The sequence below is a fragment of the Carassius gibelio genome, chromosome B8 (assembly GCF_023724105.1).
Source record: "Carassius gibelio isolate Cgi1373 ecotype wild population from Czech Republic chromosome B8, carGib1.2-hapl.c, whole genome shotgun sequence".
NCBI lineage: Eukaryota > Metazoa > Chordata > Actinopteri > Cypriniformes > Cyprinidae > Carassius > Carassius gibelio.
In genome coordinates this window covers 2,251,670-2,276,669 of record NC_068403.1, presented here as the reverse complement: position 1 = coordinate 2,276,669, position 25,000 = coordinate 2,251,670, and the positions used below count along the sequence as shown (strand labels likewise).

The following is a 25,000-nucleotide window of genomic DNA, read 5'->3' as shown; positions in this document are numbered from 1 at the left end:
CATTTACTCGGAGAACATTTTCAGTTTTTATGAATCTTCTGAAGTTGTATTTGCGATGTGAAAGTGCGGCGTACCTTAGCGAGCAGCAGCAGCGTTCTGCTGGTCCTGGCGTCTGCGTGATGCTCTCTCAGCTGGAAGAGTTTGGGCGTCAGAATCGCAGGAGCAAACAGACGCAGGAAGAAGAAGCCACTGATGGCCAAATACTTCACATCCTACGAGACACAAACCCTGAGTAAAACCACACTATTATCATCATCGTCATCATCATCAGGACCTCACCTCGTTCTCAGCTTCTGGAAACTGTTCCTCCACGCGTTTCTGGAGCTGTTTGAAGACGACTCTCATCACTGGAGGACACTGGGACACCGAGCTGACGATGGCCTCCATGATGCTGCTCAGATACGTCTTCAGGAGCCCCACGCTTCTCTTCCTGACCTCAGCCTCCGACGACAAGCCTTTAAACGAGATACGCCTGGAGAGAGAGAGAGAGAGAGCGAGAGCGGAGTCAGACGAGCCGTTTCAGAGGGGTCATACTATACTGCAGTTATATTAAGGTAATACGTATAAAAGAGTTTATAGACAACCGGAAAGATAATCACTCATTTTTCATGTTTTATATTTTATTTACCATGCAAAAATAAAAAATAAAAATAAATAAATATATATAAATATATAAACAAATAATTGTGATTTTTCTAACATGATTGCATACAGAAGTCATTGAAATGAAAATTATATAAAATAAATATAAAATAAACAATATAAAATATACTTAAACATGATTTTGCCAACATGAATGCATGCATAAATGACTGAAATGAAAACTATATAAAAAAAATATATACATTGAAATAAAAATTTGATTTTTACATGCATAAATTAATGCATGAAAAGAGAAATAATATTTTTTTTTTTAGAAAACAACAGAATATAATAAATAGATTGTTAATAGATGAAAAATATGATTTTCATGAATCATAAATGCATAAATTATTGAAATACAAATTCAATAATAAATAGAAATTAGATGTTTTAGCTTTTATGTTCAATTTTAGTTAAAGTTTTAGTCATTTTGTTGTTTTTGACTGTTTTTTGCTGTTTTTAAATACATGCATCGTTTTTTATACATTTTTTATTTAAGTTTTGGTTCAAACAAATGCTGTTCTTTTGAACTTTATATTCATCAAAGCATTTTGAAAAATAAAATGTATCACAGTTAGTAATAATTATTTCAGAGTAATGATGCAGAAAATTCAGCTTTAATCACAGCAATAAATCACATGCTCCAAACAGTCACATAGAAAACAGCTGTTTTGAATTGTAATATTTGTTCCTGTATTTTTACTCAAATAAATGCAGCATTGCTGAGCAGAAGAGACTTCTTTCAAAATCATTAATAAATTAGTGGTGTATACATAAAAAGTTGTACATTGAAGAATAAACAAATATTTTGAATATATTAAGATTCAGTTTTATACTGTCCTATACTAACTTTATTAATATTTCGTTTTTATTTATTTAAATACATCTGTACAGTTTTACACGTTTCATTGTTTTTGAATATTTGTATGTCATTTGTGAAGTTCTTTATTTGTCATTTAATATTAGTTTTATTTAAATATATCTACATAGTTTTAATAAAAAAAAATCTGTTTTAATTTTAAAGGTTTAGTATGTAATGATACTGAAAATACTAAACTAATATGACATTTTACAATATATTTACACAGAAAACTTTTTTTTTATTTTTTATAATATTACATATTTTCAAAGTTTATCTGATCAAATAAATGCAGTCTTGGTGAGCACTTTGAACAACATTAAAACAACATTAAACCTTATGTGATATATTTCACATATAAAACCTGAAGGCATTTGCTGCTCAGTGACATTTCTCAGGTTATACACAGATCTAAAAGCCCAAGTTTGGAGAGTTATTTTTCCCTCATCATGGCTGTTCCACTAATGGTACACTGCGATGTTTCTACACACCTGGAGCGGCTGAGGTCTATCTTGCATGGATCCAACTCCACGTATTTCCTTTCCTCGAAGATGCGGTTGATAATGGGCTTCAGAACCTGGTGTAGATACAGCATCCCGACGGCCTGAGAGAGACACAAGCCGTCTGACTACAGTCACACACTGAAAACACAAGATCAAGATCTACACACACCTTCATGAACTGCTCCATGGCTTTGGAGGCCAGCGAGTTTGACCGGAAGAGTGTGTTTGGATCTGCTGTAGGGGAGAAACAGAAAACAGGTTCTGTCCAAGTGTTTCTTCAGAGAAAACAACAACAACAACAACAACAACCACAATTACCTGCTTTAGTCTGTCATCTGTGCATTTATTTCACATCAACAAGTTTGATGGTTTAACATGTAAAAACTTCACAAATTAAGATACATTTACAGCTATTATGTAAAATAATATATATATATGAAATTATGAAATTATGACTTTTTTTTAACAATGCAGTGTTAACTAGACATAATTAAATTATATTAAATAGGCTAAGGAAACAGTTAACTAAGAGCTAAGAAAACTATAAAAACTATAGAATTGTAAACATTTAACACAGACTACACAGGACTATAAAAACTGAGAGAACAGTGCAAACAGCAAAAATGTGCAAAATTGTTTGTGCAGAGGTACACGGCTTTATCCAGTGTTTCTATTTATTTATATTCTGGAAATGCAAGCAAATTAGTGCATGATTTATTAGACAATGCCAAATTAGCATATTTAAAAATAACATTTCAGAAACCTGTAATCATAAACAATTTTCTTGATATAATTAATCAGCTAAGGAAAGTATTGTGGTTCTCTATTAGTATAATTTTAACTTATTGATCTGCATTTGGTTAGTTCATCCAAAACTTGTCTTAAAGGGTTAGTTTACACAAAAAATGAAAATTAGGCTGCGTTTTACCAGAATGGCCACCAGATGACACTGTTTTTCTGTGAGAACATGGCTTGTGTTGTGTGTGTTTGGTGCCATGTGCTCTCTCCTGTCTATTGTCTGACTCCGCCCATCTTGTTACCTCATTAAAGGGATAGTTCACCCAAAAATCTAAATTAAGTTATTAATAACTCACCCTCATGTCGTTCCAAACCAGTGAGACCTCCTTTTATCTTCAGAACAATGCTGAATAAAGTAATCGATTTTGCTATTTTTGGACCAAAATGTATTTTTGATGCTTCAAAATATTGGAAACGGACCCTCTGATGTCACATGGACTACTTTAATGGTGTTTTTCTTACCTTTCTGGACATGGACAGTAGACCGTACACACAGCTTCAGTGAAGGGACTGAGAGCTCTCGGACTAAATCTAAAATATCTTAAACTGTGTTCTGAAGATAAAAGGAGGTCTCACGGGTTTGGAATGACATGAGGGTGAGTTATTAATGACATAATTTAGATTTTTGGGTGAATTAACCCTTTAAGTTGTTCCACCTGAGTACAAAAAATGTCCATATTCAAAATGTAATCACTTTAATCTAGCTTGCGCCAACAGTTGTACGACTGGATTAGTCATATACACCTAAGATGCCTCGGGGGGTGAGTAAAACGCAGCCTAAATTTTGATTTTGGGTAAACTAACCCTTTAACAAACACTACTAAAAATAATAATTGATTCAATTTAATATTTATCATCTTTGTTGCAATCTCAGAGGTACTTCAAGTCAATAATCATGATCCCATATGGCTGATCTGACAGACGAATGCATTAAAACTCTTCCGTCACTCGCTGACGAACATTCCGTCTTACGAACATTCCGTTTCCTTTTGAAGCTGTTTCCTGTGGAGTTGCTATGGAAACGCAGGCACTGTTTGTCATCAGCAAAACACAGAACCCCATCCGAGTGAGAGAACCCATGTGCTCATGCAACACAACACAGCATTAATGAGAGAGGAGTTCAGATGGGTAAATATAGCTGGTCTGAGGTCAACACGTCGCCTACACACAGAGCATGCACTGATCTCTCTCTCTCTCTCACACACACACACACACACACACACACGTACTGGTGCTGTGGACCTCTCTGGTGTTGAGGTAGTCCAGGAATGGCACGACCAGACCCTGACCCAGGTAGATCTTGACCAGCGTCATGGCCACGTCTTGCCTGCTCTCCACCGTCGTCACCTCCTCCAGCAGAGTCAGCGGCGAGGGCTCGTCCACCTGACAGCAGACGAGGAATTCAACTGATTCGGGGACAATACGAATGACGTCTCACACCAAGTTCACACGGCACGACTTTAGCCGACACATGCTCGTTCACACGAGTCTCACAGTGTGAATTATCAAAGACACTATCTGAGAGAATCCGACCTGTCGGAAACTCAAAATCCTGCTGCGTGAAAAGATTTCTGACTGAAAAATACATCAGCGATGACTTAGAGCCAATGATCTAGCACCGCGACAAGTTTGCGTTTTTTTTAAATTAAGCAATTAGCCATTTCACAAACAATGTGGCGATATCAGTACATTTTTGCATTAGAATATACAGAACAGGTACATGAAGAAATATATAGGCTATATATATGTATATATATACACTGTCATTCAAAAGTTTGCACCAGTAAGACTTGTAATGTTTTTAAGGCTGTATTTATTTGATCAAAAATAAACAAATAAATAAAAAAACTTTAATCTTGCAAAATGTTTTTACAATATATATATAATAATGGTTTCTATTTTAATATACTTTAAAATATGCGGTGACGCAGTTGAATTTCCATCAGCATCATAACTCCAGTATAAAGTGTCACATGATCTTCAGAAATCATGAAAATATGATGATTTATTATTAGAATTATCAACAGTTGCGCTGCCTCTTTATTTATTTTTTTTGGAAACTGCGATACTTTTTTCAGGATTTTTTGAAGAATCAAAAGTTAAAAATAACATCTTTGTATATTTTATAACAATATAAATATTTGCTATTATTTCTTAACACTTTAACATCCTTGCTGGATAAGTTTTAATATCTTAAAAAAAAAAAAAAAGAAAGAATAAAAATGTACTGACCCCCAAATTTAGAAAGGTAATGTATATTGTTAGAAAAGATTTCAATTTTAAATAAATGCTCTTCTTTTTAGCTTTTTATTCATCAAATAATGCTGAAAAAAGTATCACAATATTAAGCAGCTTTCCAATATTTTCATGATTTCTGAAGATCATGTGACACTGAAGACAGGAGTAATAATGCTGAAAATACACCTAGTCTACATGTTGTGTATGTGAGAACATTTAAATCAAATTAATTAACATTAAATTCCACTATTTCTAATGAGATTCAAATTTAAATAAAGATTCTAAATTTTGTTCGCTGCACCAATTCGAATTCTGTTCAAGTTCGGGAATTTAGCTGACATTCTTAATTAGAATTCTGACTGTAGCACAGGATAGAAGAAGAGGAACTAGTTGGTTTGGAACTAAATTTGACAAACATGACATCACTGTGGTTCATCGTCAGTGGTCTGGCGCCAGTATTTTCAGTTGTGGGCTTCATCTATTAATGACGAATAGCAGAAGCACCAGAAGCAGAACTGAACATATGCCATGCAGTGACAGAAACAGCCTGTGTGTGGGATGCACCTTTGATGGCGAGATGACGGCGTCCACCAGCAGCTCGGTCAGAGGCCGATAGCACACAGACGGAAGAATCCTGTCCTCGGTCAAACGCACCTTCAGACGCAGAGCACCCAGCTTTCCTCTGAGAAACACGAGAGACAGTCAGTCACGCGTCTGTGTGCTTCATGATACCGCTTTCACTGTTTGGGTTTAATTCTCTTCAGCCTAAATCAGAACTGAGCTGTAAGATGAGAAACTGTGGTGTGCAACAAGCATTTTTTGAATGTGTTTGCATCATTACAAATCCCTTTAGACTGGAGTTTCACAAACCAGGGTTCAAACTCAAACTAGTGTTGAGAAAATGCAGCAAAACTTGCCATTTACAAGAATACACGAATACAAATATCAAGATACATTTACTTTACACTCTACACATTTTATTATTTAAAAAAAAAAAATTTTTTTTCCTTAAAATAACAAATACAAATCTGCTACAGGGGTCAGAAAAATACAAATAATTAAAAGAGAAAATAATTATTTTCATACCCAATGCACTGCATATTTGTTTTTTTTTTTCTCATTTTGGGCATAAACTCAGTAAAGTTTTCAGTGCCTAACATCTCAAGTAAATGTATATTGAATTTATTTACTGAGGAAGTTTTTTTTTTTTTTGCAATTTAATTAAATTAAAAAGTTTAAAACTATAAATAAATATATTTTAAAATAAAACCCAATAAAATAAAACCATTCTATTAAATATTTAAAGCTTATTATTAACATTATAATAATAATAATATAATAATAATAATGTAATAATAATGTATTAAAAATAAGACAATATTTCACGTGTTTACCTGCATTTCATGCGACCACCAACTGACATGCAAATGAGTCTGAAATATTAACTTGGAATTTCTGGGTAATTTAAGAAAATATTTTAATGGTTCATATGATAATGATTTAAATAAAATGTGAAAATGAATGAAAAGCGTCAATTTGCCAAATTACATTCACATCAGTACAAGTTGCCTCATATTTGCCTTTTACACACTGTGTATATCATAATATATTTTACATTATATATTAAATATATATATATACAATTTTAAAACAGATTGTTGCTGTTGATAACAGTTTAAGCTGATTGATTGAAATATTTGACATCAAAGACAACACAGATATAATTAATAAGGTAATTACAAAACTACCCTTTTGAATTAAATAAAATCACCTGGAAATCAATACCAGAGCGGAAAGATGTTGCCCTTTAATGCAATGTTAATTTCCAACATTGGTCAATTTTATTGGCTAATGTGATGTGAAATCAGCTTGTCATTAAATTTAATTACTATCACACACACAGTGTGACTAATGAATGTGACTGTGTAACACACACACACACAAACCTGGCGTCGTTCTCTGTGTTTCCCAGCGGCAGCAAACGAAACCAGCCCTGCAGCGGAGATCTGTGCAGACACGAGAGAGGGATCTCCACCTGTACAACCCACAAACACACACAGTACAGGGGCTGTCATCATCATCATCATCATCATCATCCTGTCCTCGTGCAAGAACCCCTGAAGAAACAACCCCATACTGGATTCAAGCAACATGAGGGTAGACTAAAAAAGATCATTTTTAGGGGAATAATGCCTAAAATGTTCCTTACAAACAATGATCAAAGTGTGTCAGAAAAATGTGTTTGCATTGTAGTTTATTCCCATTTTTTCCTAAGATCTGATATGCACCTTGGTGCAATATATTTTTTTATGCAATATCCCGTATTTCGCATATGTATTCAAAGATGCACGGATGGAAACAGATTGCTTCCATCATATTTTGTTTGATGTTTATGCACAAAAAAAAAAAATGTCTGCCTCAGTTGTGCACTTTTTAACGCAAATGTTTATATTAAGCACAACTTGGCATTTCAACCCAATGTTTTTTTATGCAATATGCCATATTTCTAATATGTATACAAAGATGCATGAATGGAAACACAGACTGTTTCCATCATATTTTGTTTAATGCTTATGCACAAAAAATCTTAATAGTTTATGCATATCTTCATATAATTTTTTTTATGCAATATCCCAAATTTCACATCAAAATGCATGCATGGAAACATAGTGACAATTCATAGTTTAAACAATCACCTTTCCCAGGAAGTCGTTCTTGCCCACCATGTCCCAGTCCCAGACCTCCACCGTCACACTTCCACCTTCATCATCATCATCACCTTCATCCAGACTCAACTCCAGCATCTCATTCCAGTGCGGGAAGCGTGTCTTCTTTATGATCTGATGAAACAACCAGGTGTTGTGACACGTACGGCAGAACACGCTCATGAGGAATTCATTTTAATATTGCATACTGATCATGACGCAACAACTTCATTTTTTCTTAAATACTCAGTGTTTCATTTTAATAGTGATATTTCTAATATTATATTTATTTAGCAATACTAAGAAGAAGAAGAAGAAGAAGAAGAAAAAATATTAAGAAGTACTAATGTCATTTTACAGTTGTACTATAAAATAATAATTATTATTATTATTATTGTAATTGATCACAAAGAAGCACAAGAAAAGACATTAAGTCATGTAATCTTACAGTTGTACTGTAAAATAAAATTATTATTATTATTATTACGTTTGAATACTCATTTTTTACAGTGAAATATTAAAATAGCAATAGTTCTTGTTTAATATTTTTATTTACTATGTAAATATTAAGCCATAAATATTAGTATTGTAATTTTACAGTTGTACTGTAAAATGCAATTCTTATTATATTTTCCTTAAATGCATTTTTTTTTCAGTAAAATATTACAATATTTCTTATAATAATAATAATAATAATAATAACAATTATTATTATAAAAGTATTATAAATATTTTACAGTTATATTACTATATAATCACTAATTTTGCAGCCCTACAAACAAGCACAGCAAACAAAGAGAATGGAGATTATTTTTTATCAGAAAAATCAAAAGATTTTGGATTTTTTTTTCCCCCAAATCATTCTGCTCCAATATAAGATGTAAATACACCCAAACACTAGTTCTGGCATCTACTGTGAATGTTTTTAAGATGCAAAAGCCTGATTTAATGGTGTGTTTGCTCTATTTTGTAGCCTGGGAGTCTCTAATAACAGTTTGAATGGAGACTGATGAGGATCTCACCGATGTCTCAGCGCTGAGGTTGTTGTAGATGATTCTGGTGAAGGGATCAGAGGTACCGGAGATATCACGTGGAGCCAGATCACTGTAACCACACAACACTTCACGATTCAGACAGACAGACAAACAGCTGAAGCATGAATATAACATTCGTGCACTGTCATCCAAAGCAAAGCAGAACAAATAATATTTGTAATAACGGCAGTTGATGAGATTCGGCTGGATCCGGTCCTCACCGGGCCTCGATGACGTGACAGTGCAGACTGCTTCTCTGAGAATCTCTGTGCAGCTCCAGAGCCAAACGAATCTCGCCCTGAACCTCTTCATCCAGATCCACACGTGTCAGATTCAGCCAGTTATCCAAACCTGCAAGAAAACACACATATAACTGATTACAGAAGACTCACTGGATGTGTTCAGAATAGCATGCAAGGCAAGGCAAGTTTATTTATATAGCACATTTCATACACAAAGGTAATTCAAAGTGATTTACATAAAAGAAAGTAAAATAATCCTGAAAAAAATTGACAAACAAAAATAAAACAAGCAATTTTAAAACTTTTAAAATGATTAAAACATTTACTTAAAATGAATTTAAAAACAGTTAGAAAATGATTTTACATAAAAAAAAAGAAAACTATAAAATATAGTGCAATCAGTTAGGACGTTGCACAGTGCACAGTGCACAGTTTCTGGTTCTAGTCAGAATCCTGGCAGCAGTGTTCTGGGTGAGCTGCAGCTGTCTAATGGTCTTTTTGGGAAGGCCAGTGAGGAGCCCATTACAATAGTCCACCCTGCTAGTGATAAAGGCATGACCAAGTTTCTCCAAGTCTTGGCTGGAAACAAAACATCTAATTCTTGCAATGTTTTTTAGATGATAGTATGCTGATTTAGTTACTGCTTTGACATGACTACTGAAACTAAGGTCTGTGTCCAGAATCACACCAAGATTCCTGACTTGATCTTTATTTGTTGACCCCTAGAGTCAAGGTATGCATTCACCTTGAAAACTTCATCTTTGTTTCCAAATGCAATGACTTCAGTTTTTTTCTTATTTAAACTGAAGAAAGTTCTGGCACATCCAACTATTAATTTCATTAATGCATTGGCAGAGGGAGTCAATGGGGCTGTAGTCATTTGGAGATAAGGCTAGGTAAATCTGGGTATCATCAGCATAGCTGTGATAGGCAATTTGGTTCTTTCTCATTATTTGACTTAGTGGGAGCATATACAGGCTAAACAAGAGCGGTGCAAGAATTGAGCCTTGTGGGACTCCGCATGTCATGGACGTCCACTTAGACTTATGCTCTCCTATACTCACATAATAGCCTCTCCCTTCTAAGTATGACCTGAACCATTTGAGTACCATCACAGAAAGCCCGACCCAGTTTTCCAGTCTCTGTAGAAGTATGTTATGATCGACAGTGTCAGACGCAGCACTTAGATCTAGCAATACCAGCACCCATATTTTGCCAAAGTCACAATTTAAGTGAATATCATTTATTATCTTAATGAGTGCTGTCTCTGTGCTGTGATGCGGTCGGAAACCAGATTGAAAATTGTCCAGGTATCCATTTGAGTTTAAGTATTTGTTCAGCTGATTAAAAACTTCCTTTTCAATAATTTTGCCTATAAAAGGAAGATTAGATATCTAGGTCTATAATTGCTCAAAATTGTGTTATCAAGATTGCTCATTTTCAGGAGGGGATTAACAACTGCAGTTTTGATGGAGTTTGGAAATGTCCCAGAAAGAAGTGAGGTGTTCACCACTTCTAAAAGATCTGCTTCTAAGCAGTTTAGCACACTTTTGAAAAAAGATGTGGGAAGTGTGTCAAGATAGCAGGTTGACGATTTTAGAGTTCTCGCAGGAGCAGGGACCACAGGCTTTGGTGGTGCACAAATACTATTCAAACTATTTTTTTTTTTTGCAGTATATAGTATTTATACTGTAAACCATACACAGATTTAATGTTTGCATTTGCAAAAGTGAGCAGTATTCAACCAGAATGCCCTGCAGATACTATATCCCACAATGCAATGCAATGCAAACCTTTCTTTTGCAGTGTGTGGCAAATATCAAGTAAAATCAGGTGTCAATGTACAGAAACCAAATAATTAAATGTAAAATAGCACTGGATAGTCTTCAATGTAAAAATGAAATATACAATCAAACCTACATTTATTCAGACACCTTCAACATTTCTCACATTATTACAGTTTTGCTATATATATCAAAAATTATACCTGGTGTCTGAATAATTTTTTGTTTGACTGTTAAAACTACAAAGTAAAGAGCAGTGAGTGATTTTCTTTCATTTTCTTGGATTAACATTACAGCAGCCAGTAGCTAAATGAGGCACGGCCACTTTAAGAGACCATGAACGCATCCAATGTAATACACATCCCATTTTTTCCCTCAACCGTTTACTTTCACTTAAGATATAAATGACAGTTTTTTCGAGCATAATTTCCAAGGTGGATATTTTGACATATTTTGGATGTATTTGTCGGCACAAGAGCAAAAATGAGCAAATTAGATGTTCAAGTGTTTTGAGACGCCTTTCTCTTCGCAGAAGAGAGCTCGGTTCAGTGTCGCTGTCCGTGATATGCAGCTCTCTCTCCGCACCGAACGCAGCGTGCGAGCAACCGCGTCTTGTGTTTGGATGCTTTAATGTTTAAATCGACAAGCGGTAAGGCGTAAAAACATGTGAAAAAGATAAGCTTTCGTGACGATGCGCAGCAGTGGCCCGTCAACTGTCCTGAGCATCTTTTTAGGCTGGCCTCAGCCAGTCCGATATATATAAAATATCAAGGTGAAAGTAATCATAGCCTGTTTAGTATAGACCCAGCTCCCAACCCAGTTTTGAAAATAGATTAACGGCGATATATTTTTTATCGCCCAATAAGAGTCTCGCTTTAACGCAGCACGTTAACGCCGATAACGGCCCACCACTACAAAAAATGTGTCAAAAAAGATGTTAAAAGTACTGCTATGATTTGCAGTTCATTTGTCAGACTGGAAATGGTAGATCAAGTGATGCATAGTGCATTAATGGATACAGTATCTCATGCATAGAGTATGCTTATGCTCACATAATTATGTGTATTTGGTGTTTGTAAATGTGCATGCACAGAATTCTTAAAAGTTATTACCTTTGTGTTGAGCGGCGATCAGGTCTTTACTCAGGGAGATTTTACCAATCACATCATCATGACTGCAGCATAAAAAAGACACAAGATTTATGATAATATTCATAAGATTTCTATATTAAACCATCAGCATGATTCTCTTCAACTCTACAAAAACAGTAACGAATATTAAAAATAATTGTTCAAATCTATATGTTTTGGGTAAAACATCAAATTAACATAACATCTAGGAAATGCTTTTGTAACTGTTAACATTCTAATCACGACAAAGAAAGGGGAAATTTTAAATATTAATTTGCACTCTGGTCTTGTAGTATGTGCATTAATAAATCGCCTCCCAATGGACTTTATTTATCAATTTGCTGACTTTGTGAGTGGACTTTTACCCATACATGACAGATTTTTAATTTTGGGTGATTGTCGATTATTGAAAATGAAATTGTCATGTTGGAAAAAGGCAAGGTCTTCCCTGAAAGAGACGACGTCTGGATGGGAGCATATGTTGTTCTTGAACTTGGATATACCTTTCAGCATTGATGGTGCCTTTTCAGATGTGTAAGGGGGGAAGTCGTGGCCTAGTGGTTAGAGAGTTTGACTCCTAACCCTATGGTTGTGGGTTTGAGTCTCGGGCCGGCAATACCATGACTGAGGTGCCCTTGAGCAAGGCACTGAACCCCCAACTGCTCCCCGGATGCCGCTGCATAAATGGCTGCCCACTCCTCTGGGTGTGTGTTCACGGTTTGTGTGTGTTCACTGCTGTGTGTGTGCACTTTGGATGGGTTAAATGCAGAGCACGAATTCTGAGTATGGCTCATCATACATGGCTGAATGTCACTTTCACTTTCACTTTTTTAAGCTGCCCATGCAACACGCACTTATGCAACCCCATACCATCAGAGATGCAGGCTTCTGAACTGAGCACTGATAACAACTTGGGTTGTCCTTGTCCTCTCTAGTCCGGATGACATGGCGCCCCGGTTTTCCAAAAAAGAACTTAAAATTTTGATTTGTCTTACCACAGAACAGTTTTCCACTTTGCCACAGTCCATTTTAAATGAGCCTTGGCCCAGAGAGAACGCCTGCGCTTCTGTATCATGTTTAGATATGGCTTCTTTTTTGACCTATAGAGTTTTGGCCGGCAACGGCGAATAGCACAGTGGATTGTGTTCACCGACAATGTTTTGTGGAGGTATTCCTGAGCCCATTTCGTGATTTCCATTACAGTATCATTCCTGTATGTGATGCAGTGCGGTCTAAGGGCCTGAAGATCATGGGCATGCAGTGTGGTTTTCCGGCCTTGACTCTTACACACAGAGATTGTTCCAGATTCTCTGAATCTTTGGATGATATTACGTACTGTAGATGATGATGACTTCAAACTCTTTGCAATTTTTCTCTGAGAAACTCCTTTCTGATATTGCTCCACTATTTTTCGCTGCAGCATTTGGGGAATTGGTGATCCTCTGCCCATCTTGACTTCTGATAGAGACTGCCACTCAGAAAGGCTCTTTTTATACCCAATCATGTTGCCTATTGACCTAATAAGTTGCTAATTGGTCCTCTACCTGTTCCTTATATGTAAATCTTACTTTTCTGGCCTCTTATTGCTACCTGTCCCAACTTTTTTGGTATGTGTGGCTCTCATGAAACTCAAAATGAGCCAGTATTTGGCATGACATTTCAAAATGTCTCACTTTCAACATTTGATCTGTTATCTATTATTCTATTGTGAATACAATATAAGTTTATGAGATTTGTAAATCATTCCACTCCCTATTTGGTGCTGGCAGAGTGGTTAACCAGAAAATTTTAAAATGGCAAGCCATGCCGAAAAGGTTGCCAACCTCTGTACTAGAGGATGTGGCCTTTTCATATTATAAAGCTGTCACTTTTGTGATGTATGCGAGTCATGAGACAAGTAGGTCTGGTTGTTTCTGCTGATTCTGCTCGGACAGTAGACTCTAAACCTGTAGAGACAAGCCCTGGAGAACCCCCCCAATATAGATGTACAATATAGATGTGGGGATGTTATTAAATAAGTTTAAATCTTCTTGCTCTTCCATTTTAACCTCTACTGCACCTTCAATTGTTAGATCTGCTAAGTCCGAAACTGAGCCCTGGCGTGCAAGTGAAAGAAGAATAAACTCCAGGTGTCTTATGACATTTTTCGGGAATCTCTTTTAGAAATTGCTAAAAATCTATCTATCTAGCCAAGCAAATTGAATCATGCTAGTAACATTTTAATCATGCTACCTTGTTGAAAAAAAAAAACAGCATATGCTATGTAGCTATTTTTTGAAGCTGGAATTCTGGTTTGAGCTGGTTTATGCAAAACATACCTAACCAGCATATGCTGTTTTTTTTTTCAACTGGATAATACCTTACTAATAATGCTAGCAACATGCTAGCAACATGCTAGCAACACGCTAACAACACGCTAACAACATGCTAATCATGCTGGAAACATGCTGATGACATGCTAATGTCTAATGTCAAATTGCTCCCCGGATGCTGGAGCAAAACGGCAGCCCACTGCTCCGGGTGAGTGTTCATGGTGTGTGTGTGTGTGTGTGTTCCCTACTCACTGCTGTGTGTGTGCACTTGGATGGGTAGAATGCAGAGCACTAATTCCCAGTATGGGTTACCATACTTGGCAAATTTCACAACTTTCACTTTACTTTTCTCACTTCACATGCTAACAACATCTTATATCATTAAGAGAGTTGGCATCTTTGGTGACACTCACTGATATTGTAGAAAATCCCACCGACTGTCCTCTGGATAGTATTTCATCATGGCTGTTTAAAAAGGTCTTTGATATTATTGGCCCATGCATTCTTTATATTAATAATGATAGCCTCCATTCTGGTTTGATGCTGTTGTCACTGAACAATGCTGTGGTGAAACCACTTCTTAAAAAGACAAAGTTGGATCGTTCTGCTCTGTCCGATTTTAGACCGATTTCAAAACGTCCCTCTTTATCTACAATTTTAGAGAAAACTGTTCTTAGTCAAGTTTTTATTTTAAATGCTGTGTTAGAGACTTTTCAGTCCAGCTTTAAATCTTACCACAGAACTGTGTTTCTGTTGTTAAAAGCACTTAATTATATTTTATTAATAAATAATACTGGTCATTCTGTAGTTCTTATGCTCTTCGATCTAACCGCAGCTTTCTATATGATTGTTAATGGGATCCTTGTTTCATGCTTTAAGGAAGTGATAGATATTAAGGGTACCGCTCTTAAGTGGTTCAGATAATTCCTACTGAATAGAAGATCCTCTGTCAATTCAAGTCAGGCTTTTCATCTTCTGCCCCATTGATATGTGGTGTCCCACAAGGATCTATTATTGCCCCTCTTTTCTTTTCTCTATACATTTTACCTTTAGGGACAATTTTTCAAAAGTTTTTGTTTTCCTATAACTTTTATGCAGATGATACAAATCAAATGTGTTTGCCTTTGAGGAAAAATCATGTAAATGCTCTGGACTCCGTTGTGAATTGTTTGAAGGAGGTTAAAACCTGGATGTCAGCAAACCTCTTAAATTTGAACGAGAGTAAGACAGAACTTAGGTTTAGTTTGGTTTGGAGGTCCTAATGTGCCTGAACTTTTTAAATATAGGTGAACTGACTCCTTTTTGTAAACCTGTGTTCAAAAACCTAAGGGTTTTATTTGATAACACCCTCAAATTCGATAAACAGATAAATTCATTTGTTAAATCGTTCATTTTTTTAGTGGTGAAGGTTAAACCATTTCTTTCTTGTAAAAGATTGTGAGAAGGTGATGCATGCATCTGTGTTTGCGAGGATTAATTATTGCAATTGTTTTTATGTGGGTGTTTTTCAAATTACTCTAAACCATTTGCAATCACTACAGACTGTTGCCGCTAGGTTTTTGACTGGGACTCGCAAGTGGGATCATAGTTCTCCTATTCTGTGCTCTCTGGACTAGTTGCAAGTCCAGTATAAAAATGTCTTTAAGCTCCTAGTTTTTGTATATAAGTCTTTGAATGGGTTAGCTCCTTCTTACTTGTCTGAGCCAATCTATTTTAATTGTTCAGAGGATAAAGTACAAACAAACAGGTTATCCGGCCTTTGTGGTCTGGTGTCTACATTACTCCTACTCTAAGTATTTTTAAAAGAGGTCTGAAGGCTCAGAAGGCTTTTGAGACTGCAGTGTGCTGAGGCATTGGTTTCTGCTTGTACTGTCTTTGATGTTTTATTTGGTGTTTCGATACTGCTGTTTTCTATTTGTGGAATATTTATTTTATTGTACAGCACTCTACTCAACACTCTGTTCTTTTAAATTAAGAAACTGAACTGAAACTGATATTTTAATCTTCTTTGAATCTTATAAACAGGCTTTCAAATAACTGTATACTCTGGATTAGTGATGTCCGATTCGCAAACTAATCGTTCATTTTAACCGGTTCTTCTTAGTGACTTCTTAGCTGACTTTATTCAGCATTGTCTTCTCTTCCGTGTCTTTTGTGAGAGAGTTCAAAACAAAGCAGTTTGTGATATCCGCTTCGCGAACGAATCATTCGATGTAACCGGATCTTTTTTAACCAGTTCACCAAATCGAACTGAATCGTTTTTAACGGTTCGCGTCTCCAATATGCATTAATCCACAAATAACTTAAGCTGTCAACTTTTTTAATGTGGCTGACACTCCCTCTGAGTTAAAATAAACCAATAATGGATACGTTTAGATATGTTCAATGGCTACTTTTTGTATTTATCTGATTTTTGTTCAATTGTTTTGTTGTTGTTGCTTGAAATATTGATTTGAAGTGTCAGTTATTGCATTATTATTTCAGTCAACCCTATAAAACCCTTTGATACCCCAAACTACATATAAAAGCCTGATCAATGGCATAAAAGTAATCAATGCAACTACTTAATCCTTACTCATTAATGTGTGAACTTCCCCTTTAAATAATGTGACGCTCTGCCCTCTGTATGAATGACGCATTTCGATACACCTTCGTAAGGATGCATTCAACTCAACAAAGTGGTTTAATAAATGATGTATTGATCTTGTGAATTAGCGAATTTTACTATACCAATATTTTTTTATTGGCTGATGTTGAGGGATACAGTGGGGGTGGCACCCTACTATTTCACCTATGCCCTGATCACAACAAGAAACCTAGAAATGTTAACGTTATTACAACAATCGAAGTAATATATTTTGGGTGACAATAGGTTTAGTAGAACATTGTAAATAAATATGTCTGCAACATTCGAATCACGTTAAGAAACCTAGAAATTTTAATGTTCTTAAAAAGTATATTTTGGATGAAAAAATTTTTTTGTAACCTTAGATAATTTTCTAATCATGACAGGAAACTGGACATTTTAACATTGTTAAAATATTAGAAATACATGTTCAGATAATGTTACATTATATTATTATGTTAGATTTTAGGGTGAATTTAAAGTTAGCAGAATGTTGTAAGAAACTTTTTTTCCCCCCTGACCTTTAAAGACAATTGTACATGTAAAAATAAACGTTGAGATACAGTTCAGTTTGGGGTGAAAGTAATGTTAGTGGAACATTGTAATGGTTCCACATTTATTTCAAAACAATGTTTTTATAAGCTACTGTTGGTTTACTCATCTAGTCTCATCTAGTCTCATGTTCATGAGTGAATCTGAGATCACGGCGTGTTTGTTACCCGATGGTGTCTTCATCCATGACGTAAACGGTGAGCGTATGGAAGCCCTTCGGCAAGTTAAGGGTGTATTCCTCGCCCCAGAACGGGTTTCGGTTCTTCCAGACGGTGGCGGTTCTGGACGGGACACAGAACACATCATTTAACATGGAGAAAATTTGGAGGATGGAAAACAATCTATCAATTCAGCCAATTTCTCAAAGGGAGGCCTGATCATTTCCATTTTAAAAGACACAATGTTTTTTTAAATGTGCACCACATGTGCTGTGCATCAAACTATTACAATACAGCATCTGAAAGCAACACAACACGCCATGCACTGACTCCTTCACACACACAGCATCATTTCTGCGAGGGGCTTGAGGTTAGTTAGTTGATCTCAATGGTAACCAGCTGATGTTGTCAAGTGCAATGATGCATTCCATCATCACAGCATCAGTGGCAAACAGATCACCATTAATCATCATGCATGCAATCAAGAAATCAGTGACTGTTATGATGATTACTAGAGCGTTCAAAGCATTAATGCAGTAAATGACCGACTTGTTTAGAGACATGCCTTTCGTTTTTTTATGTGTTTTTTTTTCAGACTGACTTTAATTAACTGTAAAAGAAAACTTTTTGCATCTTTAGAATTACAGAAACATTGTTACATTATTTACAATCGAGGCCATCAATCCTGGCATGTGTTGCCAGATTTAATTGACATCTGGAGACAATTATTTTAACACATTATAAACCCAATTATAATTTAGATGCATACAGGTATTTGCCGCCACATAGTGAGCTTTTATATTTAATTTCATGAATTTTATTTTATTAACACTGCCACGTCAAACAAACCCGCTGACATCAGTAGAGTTAATGTGACATGATTTAGCTGATCTATGAACCTTTCAAACGGTGAGGAGCTGTTTATGTTTTTCTGAATTATAAAAACATTTACTTTATGCAACAAAAAAAGAGAAAAAGTTTACTTTACGTTTTGTCAGATTTTAAATATTTCACAATTACAAGGAAATATTTTAATACTTTTTTTTAAAGGAGAGTTTTGTCATATTCTAATTATTTTAGAACTATACTTTTTATGGATAGTTTTGTCAAGATTTACATGTTTCAGAATTGCACACACACACATACGTATATATATATATATATATATATATATATATATATATATATATATATATATATATATATATATATATATATATATATATATATATATATAGTTAAAAATATATATATTTTAAGGAATGTTTTGTCAGATTTCATATCTACAAAATCTAATAAATAAATATATATTTTTTTAAATGATTAAAAATACATATATTTTTTACCCTTTTAAGGATAGTTTTGTCAGATCAATAAAACACATTATTTCATTTAAAAATATTTATCTTCTTTTAAAGGTAAGTTTTGTCAGACTTTATATATTTCATAATTATATACAAAATATTTAACAGTATTTCTGCTTTTATAAGTTCTTTGAGATTGTATCTTTTGAGGAGAATTGTGCTCCCTTAAGTAAACACACACACACACACACACACACAGGTGAGAATGTGACACTCACCTGGCCACGACTTCATTGTCAACTTTGACGATGCAGTACGGATCACTGGACCGAGAACTAGACAAAAACACACAACATCATCCTCATGTCAAGAATTCTGACTCCAGAGTTCTCGATCAAACACTAGAGAACATTCTCTCAAAGTTAGAAACTAACGGTTTTCCAGTTACTTTTCTTGTTTACAACATTTGTTTAAAGTTATTTAAAAAAGGCTCTTGACAAGATAGCAGAAAAACATTGCCTACACAATAATCAAATGTAAAAAATAAAATAAAAAGTGATTCTATTCTAATGTAGAAATATAATTTTCATAACCCAATGGGTAGATTATCAGAATTCTGTCATAGTTGTGTATATACACAGTTAATAATAACACAACATTTATTCTGTGTTACAAACAAAATTATAAAATGGAACATTCTGTAATGGAATGTTTTTCTTTTCTCTCTTCTTTCTTTTTTCTTTAATAACATTCTGAAAATAGTAACATTTTTAAACGTTACTTGTTTTGTAGCGTTACAAAATATACAAAGTAACATAATGCTTTCAAAATGATACAACTGTAACGTTCTGTAAAATTGAATGTTTTCTTCTCTCTCTCTCTCTAAATAAAAAAGACGTTCAGTGAACATTCAGAAATAACATTTAATGGAAGATTATCAGAACATTCTGTCAGAGTTATATACAAACGGGTTTCCAGTATAACATTAATAGAACCTTCAAGCAATGTTTTCTGGATTTTAATAACATTCTCAAAAATGTTTTGTAACGGTCAGAGAGCATTAAATAACGTTTCTATAATGCTTGCAAAGTTATACAATTGGAACGTTCCGTTAAAATGTAATGTATATATAAAAAAAACACTGGACTTTCAGTGACCATTAAGAAATAAAGTTTTGTGTAAGCTGGGAACGATGAATATCATAAGAGAAAGTCATGCTGTTTTGCGTGAACTTACACGTCTTTTGCAGGCAGATCTCGTCCCTCGACGATGCGAAAGTAGAGAGAAGTGTTTCTGGCCATGATCTTCAATAAACATCACGATCAGAAAACTGAAACTCGGGTCAGGAGCACTGAAAACACGGAGGTAAAACCCTCATCTATAAGAGCAGTTCACAAATTAACTGACATTAATGAAATGGTATTAAGTTATATTTCCTGTAGTCAGTGGATGATGTTAATGCATGAGTGAGTTTCATGCTGCCGCTGTCTCTGATCTCAGGTGATGATGAGGTGATGATGATGATGATGCTGAGACGTCAGTGATGCTGATGAGAAACTGAGAAACAGCGACATCTGCAGGTGAGCGACGTGCACTGCATCCTAATGTTTCTATACTGTGATAAAAACAATTAATCTGAACTGTTAAATGGATTTTAAAGTGGTTTTCCTTTTAACATTGCGAACAACATTAACTCTTATCGGTTAATAACATTAAGAGAAGAAAACGACAATTAAAGGGATCAATGCAATAAAACATAACGATTCATATAAAGATGATTTAACCAATATTAATTAAATCATAGACATAATAAATGAATGTATTACGTCTATAAATTAAACCAGAGGTCAACGTCATCACAGAAAAAATATAAATAAATAAATGAATACAGAGTTAAGATGCACAAACTTCTTTTTAAGACAACATTGAATACCTTGAGAAATTGTTTTTCAAAAGACAAAGAAAATGGTTAATGCAAAAAAATGTAAAATACAGATTTTTTTTTTTAACAATTATTAAATGAATCATAGATCTAATAAATAAATGTCTAATAAATTTAACTACTGTATGAAAACGTCTAGGCATATGAAGGGGCAGCCCAGCGTGCTCTGAAGGACCTCTAGACGCCGCTAGTGCGCATGCGCAGACATGCACGCACAGTTCAAAACAATCGGAACTTGTGTCTGTTTTGATATTTGTGATTAAACATCATAAACATCATAAACATCATAAACATCATAAACATCAACAACATCAACCTCGCGTTCGTATTTAACCTCGACACGCCTTCAGCATCAATCTTTTCCTCTCCGGAAGCTGAAATCTAAAGCGGGTGAGAGTTTGCTTCTGTGTAATTTGTGTTTTGATGCTGTTCGACGCGATTCACAGAGATTCACACTAACGATCAATAAACAATTCACTTCTATCACGTGACGTATTTTCTCTGTCAGTCAGTACATGAACAGAACTATCTATGTACAGTCATCTCCTCATTATTGCACTGCTTATGACTTTAACTAGTGTGTGTGTGTGTGTTTGTGTGTGTGTGTGTGTGTATGGTTGTAACTGTGTGTGTGTGTGTGGTTGTAACTGTGTGTGTGTGTGTGTGTGTGTGTGTGTGTGTGTGTGTGTATATATGTGTATGTATGTGTATGTATGTATGTATGTGTGTGTATGGTTGTAACTGTGTGTGTGTGTGTGTGTGTGGTTATAACTGTGTGTGTGTATGGTTATAACTGTGTGTGTGTGTGTGTGTGTGGTTTTATATATATATACATATATATATATGTGTGTGTGTGTATATGTTTGTGTGTGTGTGTGTGTGTGTGTGTGTGTGTATACGGCTTTGAAGTCGCGATCTGATCTGACTCAAATGATTCGCGAACCCGCTCTGAAGTCCCGATTCACAATAGGTCATATTAATATTGTAATTTTTTATTATTTTATTTCAATTTAGTTTTCATTTTTTTTAGTTTGAATAATTTTTAGCACATTTTATTTTAGTCAGTTGCCAAGGCAACATTTCTAATAAAAAAATTTAATCTAACATTTGAGTTTTATTTTAATTTCCCTTTTATTTCAATCAACAAAACTGTCCCCCCTGACTTGTGTGTGTATAAAAGGCTTGTGCTTGGTTTAGCTGGTTCTCATAGATGCTGAAGAAAACAAACCAATATTTAAGTTATTTATTTATTTATTTATTTTTTGACTTTAAAAAGGAATGATTCGTTCTGTGGTGAGCTGTTTTCTCCTTGATGTGCAGGCTGAATGTGGGATGGACATGTACTGCGCTGTGAGAGACGATCCGTCTGATGCGGCCAGACAACAGGAGAGACACTATTACCTGCTTTCAGAGCTGCAGACGCTCGTCAAGGACCTGCCCAGGTGTGCACATCACATCACAGATCTCTGATGCACAAGAAGACCTCACGAAGCAGTGATCACTGCCAGAGAAACATCAACAAATAGAAATCAAAGCTAAGTTACTGCAGGAGTTTCGAGATCTTTGACGTGTCAGAGACATTTAAATTTAGAGACCGTGTCGATTCAATCTATTCTGTAAATTTTTCTCTATTTATAGTGTTTCTGTGGCTCAGTGGTAGAGCGTTGCGTTAGCAGCGCAAAAGGTTATAGGTTCGATTCCCAGGGAACACATGCTGGGTAAAAAATGTTAGCCTGAATGCACCGTAAGTCGCTTTGGATGAAAGCATCAGCTAAATGCATACATTTTATAGTTTAAAAATATATTAAAAAAGAAACCGGTTACAGCGAAAAGATTCAAGAAAAGTTGGCCTGTAGACATTCATGCTATAAAAACTCAGATTAATGCATATCATTGCTCTTTTGTTGGTTTCGATTGCTTCTGTTGAATAAAGCGTCTGTTAGATGACTACATAGATGTAACAGGACGGGTTGAGTGAGTGATGAAGGTGTGTTTCAGCTCGTTTCAGCAGCGTCTGTCCTACACCACACTCAGTGATCTGGCTCAGGCGCTCATCGACGGGACGGTGTATGAAATAGTGCAAGGCCTGCTGGACATTCAACACCTGACGGAGAAAAACCTCTACAACCAGAGACAGAAGCTACACAGCGAGCACAGAGGTGTGTGTGTGTGAGTGTGTATAATGTCATGGGTATGACACAGGTATTACAAGGAGAGAGTGACTCATGAGGACATAACCCATGTCCCCATTTTTCAAAACGCTTATAAATCATACAGAATGAGTTTTTTTGAGAAAGTAAAAATGCAGAAAGTTTCCTGTGAGGGTTAGGGTTAGGTGAAGGGTTGGTAAAGGGACATATACAGTATATAAACCCACTTTACACAGAAGCAAACGTGTGTGTGTGTGTGTGTGTGTGTGTGTGTGTGTTTCAGCTCTCAAGCAGGATTTGGTTCGGAAGCACAGACAGTCTCTGCAGACGTGCAAGTCTCACAATCTGTCCGTTCTGAAAACCAGCCAGAGAGCAGAAGCTGAGGTACTTCTCCTGGGACAGTAAAATAAATCGGTGCATCGTGATTTGAGCAGTGAATTGAAATTAAGTCCTTCGCAATGCATATAACAAATCAAAAATGAAGTTTTTATATATTTACGTTAAGACGTTTACCAAATATCTTCACGGAGCTTGATCTGTACTTAATATCCTAATGATTTTTGGCATATAATTTTGACCCATACGCTTCAGGCGCTCGATCAGCGGGTGAAAGAAGAGCAGAGGATGATGGACGAGAAGGTGGTGGCTGAGATGGATCAGAAGGTTCTAGATCAGCAGAACACGCTGGAGAAAGCAGGCGTGCCGGGTTTCTACATCACCACTAACCCGCAGGTCAGCGTCGCTCTTCTTCACGCCCAGCGCCGTCTGCGTTCGCTCTGTCAAACGCTGTTCGCTCTGTTGTTTCTCAGGAGGTGATGATGCAGATGAATCTGCTGGAGCTGATCCTGAAGCTGCAGCAGAAAGAGACAGTGTCTGGATCTCTGCCCTGAAGACGTGAAAGAAGGACCTTTAAAAGTATTTATTAGAGTCTGTTTTAGTTGGTGATGATGGGCTGGGAGTGTCTATAAACTATAGTCATCCCCACCGCTTTACTTTTGACTTTAAATATTATTTTGTAAAATAGTTTTTTGCAATTTTTGTTTGCACACATTCATGCTGTTATGATTTGTTACATGTGAAGGAACCATATTTGTTTATTCTTAAATAATTACTAAAAATGACAGTCTGCATTTATTGACTATGATTTGCATCATTAAATCACAAAAACTGACCGTCTGTGTGCCAGATTTGCTTGGTTGAATGTTCAGAGAGCATGCAAATATTTTGGGATTTTTTTAACACCATAGATTTGGTAAAATGAATATAGAATAATAGCTTTCGCTGTAAAGGTGTGTGTGTGTGTGTGTGTGTGTGTAGTTTTTAGCAATGTTTTCAAAATTCAATTTACAATGTTGTACTTTGTGTGTGTGTGTGTGTGTGTGTGTGTGTGTGTGTGTGTGTGTGTGTGTGTGTGTGTGTGTGTGTCTGTTTCTGGGCATCATTTCTTTCTCAAGCGAATTGATTCATTTGAGAATTGAGAATTGTTCATAGAAAGTTTTCTTTATAGTAAAAATCACGTTTAGCTTGTTTTTTAATGTAAATGTGTTCATGTTTGATGCTAGAAATGTTGTGCCAGATAAATACTGCTCTAATTGTTCGATTTGATTATGTAATCAAATAATAACAATATTTACAAACGTTTACTAGTGACCCCCATGGTTAAAAAACAAACAAAAAGTGACCAAAATATATTTATGTTAATATAGATTTTGTACCAATTTTGTCAGTTGTTTTGTATATATTTTTTTATTAAAAAAAAAAAAAAGTTAAAAAAAAATATATAGTCCCTCCATATCTTGAAATCCAACAAAATATATTCACATATGACACATCTGGAGAAAAGATTTGAAATTAATTTTCTTGCTCCTGAAATACAGTTTCAAATATATTTAAGTTTATAAAGATTGAAACTAAATATGTTTTCAATTTCAAAAATATTTTTTATTGGGCTTGAATATTTACAACATATATTTAGCGTATATTCAAAATTGATTTTGCCCGGAATAATTTCATTCATTCAT

The 25,000-nt window shown here is 35.3% G+C and overlaps 2 protein-coding genes across 3 annotated transcripts in view; one reads left to right on the top strand and one right to left on the bottom strand.

Moving 5' to 3' along the window:
• Positions 1–20,378, bottom strand: part of LOC127963261 (rasGAP-activating-like protein 1) — a 27,567-nt gene extending 7,189 nt beyond the window's left edge. Inside the window, exons 1-14 of the mRNA XM_052563069.1 lie at positions 20,124–20,378; positions 19,166–19,222; positions 17,593–17,706; positions 11,918–11,979; positions 9,001–9,130; positions 8,768–8,849; positions 7,737–7,880; positions 6,987–7,075; positions 5,605–5,722; positions 4,032–4,185; positions 2,174–2,238; positions 1,993–2,105; positions 280–472; positions 75–212 (exon numbers count right to left, since the gene is read on the bottom strand). Coding sequence (XP_052419029.1) covers positions 75–212; positions 280–472; positions 1,993–2,105; positions 2,174–2,238; positions 4,032–4,185; positions 5,605–5,722; positions 6,987–7,075; positions 7,737–7,880; positions 8,768–8,849; positions 9,001–9,130; positions 11,918–11,979; positions 17,593–17,706; positions 19,166–19,222; positions 20,124–20,188 — 1,524 coding nt within the window. The 5' untranslated portion in view covers positions 20,189–20,378. The remainder of the gene's footprint in view (positions 1–74; positions 213–279; positions 473–1,992; positions 2,106–2,173; positions 2,239–4,031; positions 4,186–5,604; positions 5,723–6,986; positions 7,076–7,736; positions 7,881–8,767; positions 8,850–9,000; positions 9,131–11,917; positions 11,980–17,592; positions 17,707–19,165; positions 19,223–20,123) is intronic.
• Positions 20,379–21,004: 626 nt separating this feature from the next.
• The window catches only part of dgcr6 (DiGeorge syndrome critical region gene 6), an 11,746-nt gene continuing 7,750 nt past the window's right edge, over positions 21,005–25,000 (top strand). The window contains exons 1-6 of one of the 2 annotated variants that reach the window (XR_008154674.1): positions 21,005–21,219; positions 22,150–22,271; positions 22,828–22,988; positions 23,263–23,363; positions 23,571–23,711; positions 23,789–23,894. Coding sequence is in view for 1 of the 2 variants with exons in the window: in XM_052562431.1 (XP_052418391.1) it covers positions 22,162–22,271; positions 22,828–22,988; positions 23,263–23,363; positions 23,571–23,711; positions 23,789–23,869 (594 nt within the window). In the remaining variant the exon portion in view is untranslated. Of the gene's footprint in view, positions 21,220–22,149; positions 22,272–22,827; positions 22,989–23,262; positions 23,364–23,570; positions 23,712–23,788; positions 24,152–25,000 lie in introns of those variants that run through there. The other variant, XM_052562431.1, reaches the window with a different exon arrangement.